The 6,711-nt window shown below is 38.3% G+C and overlaps 2 protein-coding genes across 2 annotated transcripts in view; one reads left to right on the top strand and one right to left on the bottom strand.

Annotated features, from left to right (window-relative positions):
* glula (glutamate-ammonia ligase (glutamine synthase) a) overlaps positions 1-6,711 on the bottom strand; it is a 116,724-nt gene that overhangs the window by 15,859 nt on the left and 94,154 nt on the right. The gene's annotated exons all lie outside the window — the stretch shown is intronic.
* Positions 58-6,246, top strand: cdc20 (cell division cycle 20 homolog). The gene is made up of 11 exons (XM_082172175.1): positions 58-211; positions 963-1,177; positions 2,750-2,889; positions 3,003-3,099; positions 3,561-3,686; positions 3,765-3,961; positions 4,766-4,860; positions 4,935-5,160; positions 5,256-5,381; positions 5,470-5,587; positions 5,710-6,246. The coding sequence occupies exons 2-11, from the start codon at positions 985-987 to the stop codon at positions 5,871-5,873; spliced, it is 1,482 nt and encodes a 493-aa protein (XP_082028301.1). The 5' UTR covers positions 58-211; positions 963-984; the 3' UTR covers positions 5,874-6,246.

The following is a 6,711-nucleotide window of genomic DNA, read 5'->3' as shown; positions in this document are numbered from 1 at the left end:
TTGTTTTTTGAATTGTCCAATCACGACACGCGTTTAAGACATTTAAACTGGCGTTCATCCGTTAGTTGTCTTCACCTGCACAACCTCAGATAAGTCTTGACTCTGCTTGTGGAAGGACGAAAAAATCACGAAAGTTGCACGTAGACAATAGCGGCTAAATTGTATTGACAATTTTGTTGTGCATCGGAGGAACGAAGTTGCTGGATTTGTGGTAAGATTAAATATATAACGTTATATATATATTTATGATTAGGCTAGTTATGGACACTAACTAGCCTAATCGTTAACGTTACTACCACTTGGAGGTGGTAGTAACGTTAACGTTAGTTCACCAAAAATAAAAACTAATGTGAGCGAGTTGACTAATGTATAATAATGCAGTGGGGGGGATATCTGTTGGTCCTGATAATTCCATGTCTAATGTTACTAGTAAAAAATGGTACTTTACTTTAACTGTATCTAACGTTAGTTACTGACAGAGTGCAAGCATATTCGTCTAAAATTATTCTGTTTTTTCAGCTTCAGCTTCAGAATCCAGAATATTTGTATTCTGGTGTCACCATTAGGACAATGCATTGTCCGTGCATTGGATTACAAGCTCCAAGCCTATTTATTTACACCCACAATGTAATTTCAAAAATTGGTATTTTAATCAACAGTAAAAAATAAATAAACTGGTAACATTTTATCATGTGTCTTGGAGTATCGCAGTAATATTGTATCGTGATATGTATCGAATCGTGACATGAGGGTATGGTTACACCCCTACATGTAATGTTGTTATTCTTATGTCAAAGCTTATGGAAAGCCTATAAAATTTATGTTTGCTTGCTTATTATTTATTTATATATATATATATATATATAATAAAATAAAAATACAATATACACACACATAATCAAACGGTACTTCATCATGCTCGATGTGGCCAGATTCCGTATCCTGTCTATTTTCTCCTACAGAGTAACCATCGCTGCAGCAGTAATGTCCCAGTTTGGGTTTGAGACTGACATCCACAATGTCCTCCGGCTGGACATGCCTATCACAAACGCTCCGATGGCGAGGTGGCAGAGGAAAGCCAGCAGCACATCCAGCTCCACCAACACAAAATCCCTCTCACCAAACAAGAGTGTCAACCGATCAGTGAGCCTTTCCAAAACCCCCAGTAAAACACCAGGTAAGAGTCAAATGTGTCCAGCTCCTGGTCAGTGTTAGTGGTGGCTGGTGGGTTTTAAAATGGAGGCACACAATTTTAGTGGTCGAATCCACTCCGAAGGAATTTAACTGCTTTAAAATGGCTTTTTTGGTCACTTATAGAATACTGGTAACACTTTACAATAAGGTTAATTAGTTAACATTATTTAATGTATTAACTAACATGAACTAACCATGAGCAATCCACAAGTTCCTGTATTTGTTAATCTTTGTTAACGTTAATTAATAAAAAATACAGCTGTTCATTGTTAGTTCATAGTCCATTAACTAATGTTACCAAGATTTTACTAAATAATGTTAGTAAATGTTGAAATTAACATTTAACAAAGATTAATAAATGCTGTGTATGTGCAGTTCATTATTAGTTCATGTTAACTAATGAACCTTATTGTTCCAGAATACTTGTAGAATATATTTAGAAAACGACACGTATACAGCAAGACAATATAAATATACGTTCACTTACCTTGTCCTAGGGGTGGGAATCGCAGGGTACCTCACGATACCAATAATATCCCGATACACCAATTTTGCGATTTAATCAATATATTGCTCAACCATCCCATAATGATCCATAAAGATATCGATCTAACTATGAAAACAAAATGGCCATGAAAAGGTTAAGTGCAGGTTTTTTCAGACTTTGGACCTAAACATTGCTGCATCTATTTTACTCTTACTGCTCTCCGCCATCCTGTAAAAAATAATAATTTTTCTTATGCTAGTTAACCTATGTTCATGTTCCCTCATTCATGTGTTGAGCACCACCTCGAGGAGCCATGAAGTAGTGACGCTGGCAGCAGGGAAATCCATTTAGAGAGTCTTATTTTATTAATTAAAATATCAATATTGGGTGTCAGTGAATCGATTATCGTATCGCACGGAGGATGACAATATATTGCGGCATTGTTATTTTGTCCTTCCTAGACTTCAAGCAAAAATCCATCCTTCTGTCCTTTTAAATGTCCATGTTAAGAGCACGTTCAGCCGTTTAGTAAAGCTGATTGCTGTAGTAGTCTATATGCAACTCAAGCATGGGGTCTTCCTTCATTTTTAATTTGTAGCTGTTGTTCAAATGATAGTTCAGTGGTAGTAATTCAAACTAATACCACGTAATTTACGCTTCATCGATGATTGATATACCAAGGGAGGCTAACCATCGATGATTGATATACCAAGGGAGGCTAACCTCCTCTGCCCTGTTTCTTATCTCAACACTTCTAATCGCTAAAAGTAAAAGACTCTGGCTATGGGTTTGCCTCCCCTTTATCCTCTCAGACTTGCGTTTCACAGATTCAACACATTTGGGGAAGAGGCCTGCGGTGGTTACACTTCCAGTGGTGAAATTACAAACAAGAAATACACATTCTGAGACATGAAATGAATAACTGGGAATTTGATCAACATTAAATTGTCCTTCTCCCATTTTCACCTCAATTTTGGTTAGCCTGAGCCTCCCCTGTTGAGCCGCCACTGGTCATTGTAGTTAGTTGGAGTGTCTTCAGTGTTAAATATTCAATGTCTCTCTTAAAAGGAAAGAACGGCAAGACCCAAAGCACCCCCTCTAAGGCAGGAGGAGATCGATTCATCCCAACAAGAAATAACAAACAGTTGGATGTAGCAAGTTTTCTTATTTCCAAAGAAAACGAGCCTGTGGAAGACTCCTCTACTGCAGTAAGTTCCTAATAATTACAAGTGTGTTGTAATTATAAATTATTACAATAAAACATCATTATAAATGCATCAGATTATAGATGTTTTCTGACTGTTAATTAATGTCCTTGCAGCCAAATCAGAAAGCTTGGTCTGTGACACTAAATGGATATGACATTGATGAAGCAAAGATCTTGCATTTAGGAGGAAAGCCACTGAACGCCCCTGAGGGTATGGTTTTTATTTTTTAGTAGTAATATTAAATTGAATTGTTTTTGGCTTATTGGGGATAGTTCGGCCAAAAATGAAAATTGTGATTTAATCACCCTCAAGTTGTTCCAAACCTGTATTAGGTTTTTTTTCTTTTTCTTTTTCTAACAAGATGATATTTTAAAGAATGATGACCAGACAGTTGATGGCACCATTGTCTTCCATAGTGTTAGTGTTAGGGTTTTTTTTTTTTTTTTTTTTTCTATTAGAGAAGTCAATGGGTGTCTGGTTACCAACATTCTTTAAAATATAATCTTGTTACACTACACAGAAAAAGAAAACTTATAGGTTTGGAACAACTTGAGGGTGAGTTGATAATGGCAATTTTCATTTTTGGGTGAACCATCCCTTAAGTTTAATTTGCCTGGTAACGTCCTTCCACAAATGGGTCTCTCAAATGAACTAAACATCATCTCCCACAGGTTATCAGAACAACTTGAAGGTTCTCTACAGTCAGGTTCCCACACCGGTCTCGATGAAGAAGAGCCGGTACATTGCCTCCATTCCAGACCGAATTCTAGATGCCCCTGATATCAAAAACGACTTCTGTGAGCTGACAGTTTTGCATTAGATGTAGTTTAATTTGAAGACATTTATGTGAGACTAATGTTGCAATTTATGTTCAGATCTGAACCTGATGGATTGGGGAAGGCAGAACGTTTTGGCAGTTGGCCTTGCCAACCAAGTGTATTTGTGGGATGCTGGCATGGGGAGCATTGTTTTATTGAAGAAAATGGAGGATGATAATGAATACATCTGTTCTGTCTCATGGAGCAAAGATGGCAATTTCTTGGCCGTTGGGACCAGTGACTGTAAAGTCGAGGTAATTTACTTTTCTTTTCTCATATTGTGGTTGAATAATTATACTATGGTTCTCAGCCTTTTTGACTCCAAGCCCCCCTGAATGTACTTTATTACTTACCAATGATATTACATTACTTTTCTAGATATTTGTGACTTATGGGGATATTTATTCACTCTTTACGTGTTTTTCAGGTTCGAAAATAAGAGGCACACAGCACTGCCAATCGGACCCAATCACACATAGCTGTCCTGTCAGTTTAATCGCGAGCGCTTTTTTTTTTTTTTTTTTCTCTTTCTTTCAACTGAAATGCGAGGCGCAACAGGCGGTAAAACGCAAGGCGTTAGGTGTGATCAGGGCCTAAGAGCTTTACATAACTAGAAAAATAGTCATTATAAAAATGCCTGACTTTACCAGGTCAAAATGATCATGTATATATCAGTAGTCACCAAGTCAGGTGGGTGCATGAGTGAAGTCAATGTCAGCTTGCATAACTTCAAGTTAATTTGGTTTCTTGTATTTAAGTTGAGGCCTGGGGCAGGTTGCATAAACTGCTTAGACTAGTCTTACAAGTTGGTCACTGTTTTAAGTTCGTTACATACAATTTCAAAGTTTTCTTAGGCCCCCTAGTGAGCATTGGAACTTTTGGTTGAGAACCACTGTTATACTGTGATCCTTGATGATTGATGCATGTCGGTGTTCAGTTTCTCATGATGGATGTCATGTAGAGATTGCAGCTATTATGCATAAATCAGTCAAGGTATTGCTATGCAAATTGCCATCTTGTTTGCTGAATTTCTCAAAGGTTCATACAATTTCTTGCAGTTATGGGATGTTCAGTGCCAAAAGCGTCTCCGCAGCATGGATGGCCATTCGGCAAGGGTTGGTTGCTTGAGTTGGAATGATCATGTTTTGTCTAGGTAAGACAGAATCTCCTTGCACTCTGCAGATTATATGCGTTTGAGGGGTTTAACACTTTGTTTGTTCTCCACAGTGGCTCCAGATCTGGTTTGATTCATCAGCATGATGTTCGAGTAGCAGACCACCACATCTTCACCTTCGGTGGGCACACTCAGGAAGTCTGTGGCCTTACCTGGTCTCCAGATGGGAGATATTTAGCTAGTGGTGGCAATGACAATATGGTGTACATCTGGCCAATGACAACTGGTTCGGAATATCAAGCCATCCATGCTCTAAGTGAACATCAGGGAGCGGTCAAGGTAACTTGAATTTGGAAGGACGTGAACCTCTATTCCTTCTCTGATTTTTCCACTGAGGTTGTAGTTGAGATTTTTGTCCCGTTTGCACCCTTAAGGCTTTGGCATGGTGCCCTTGGCAGCCCAGCATCCTTGCGTCAGGAGGGGGCACCAGTGACCGTCATATTCGTATCTGGAATGCCAACAGTGGCTCTTGCATCAGTTCATTTGATACTTGTTCACAGGTAGGCTCACCCACTGTATCCCTGCATGTTATAGTACAGGTAATGTTATCTTGAGTGATACGATTACTACATTTTCGCTTCCCTCCAGGTATCGTCTCTTGTTTTTGCACCGAACTACAAAGAGTTGGTGTCTGGCCACGGTTTTGCTCACGACAAGGTTATTATCTGGAGATACCCCTCACTCACTAAAGTTGCAGAGTTTGAAGGCAAGTTTGAGTTTGTACTTTGTACATTTGTGTGGTCACCCTTCATTCAGTTAAACATTACAACCACACTAAATTGTGAATTTACATTTAAATTCCGGTCCTTCCCAAATTATTCATCTCAGGACATGAAGACAGAGTCCTCAACTTGGCTATGAGTCCAGATGGTTCAACTGTGGCTTCTGTTGCTGCTGATGAAACCATTCGACTTTGGAAGGGTTTTGAAAAGGATGCTATCAAGAAACCCAAGCCCACCACCAACAGCATCATTCAACAACGCATTCGATAATAGTTTTTTTATTTTTTTTTATTAAATGCATCCAACAAATGGGGAGTTGGGGAAGGTTTAAAGATCTGAAGTGGTTTGTTTATTAGAAACTTCCCTTGTGAATAGAATTGCCCAGCCCTTTGAAAGCCAAACAAACTGTCATGCCTGCCAAAAGCTCTACACTAAGTTTTGGTAGACACTCCCTTATTGTGTTTTTAAACTAAAAATGAGAACAAATGAGATTCCCAGAAGACCACCTCCTTTGAAAGTTAAACCCGATTGTATAACGATTTGTGACTTGTTCCTACTCGAGTTTGTGCATATTTAACTCTAAAGTAATCACTAAAGTATGTACAGAAATGTAAATTTTCAAATAAAGTTTTGTAAGAATTTCTTCCCCCTTTTGACATGCTTTTTGCCTTCTAGGTGCTCTCTATTGCATGTTCAATTAGTAGTTACATTTTTGTATTTTAATGCATGGTTTTAAAGCACTAAGTGAATCATGTATTGCCATGTTGGCAGAATGTTGGAATTAAAACAAGACTGACATTTGCTTTTGAGGCCAATTCACACTGCACTGAGGAATGGCAACTGAAACGTCTGATCTGGTTTTGTTGGATCAGTGTGTTACTCTTCTTAGCTTGTTTTTGCAGATTGACAGAGGTGGACAGTAACAAAGTACATTTACTTGAGCAATACTTAAGAACACGTTTTTGAGTATCTGTTCTTGAGTTTTCTTTTTTCTGGAAACTTTTTACTTTAACTTCAAAGTAACATTTGAAAGACAACTATTGTACTCTACTCCAATTCTGTCAAGGTCCTTGAGTAGAAAGTAGTAACGTCAGTCGGGATGATTTTG

The sequence above is a fragment of the Leuciscus leuciscus genome (genome assembly GCF_965113295.1).
Source record: "Leuciscus leuciscus genome assembly, chromosome: 6".
Lineage (NCBI taxonomy): Eukaryota > Metazoa > Chordata > Actinopteri > Cypriniformes > Leuciscidae > Leuciscus > Leuciscus leuciscus.
The sequence above is the reverse complement of the archived record's forward strand: the minus strand, read 5'-3'. Positions and strand labels throughout refer to the sequence as shown.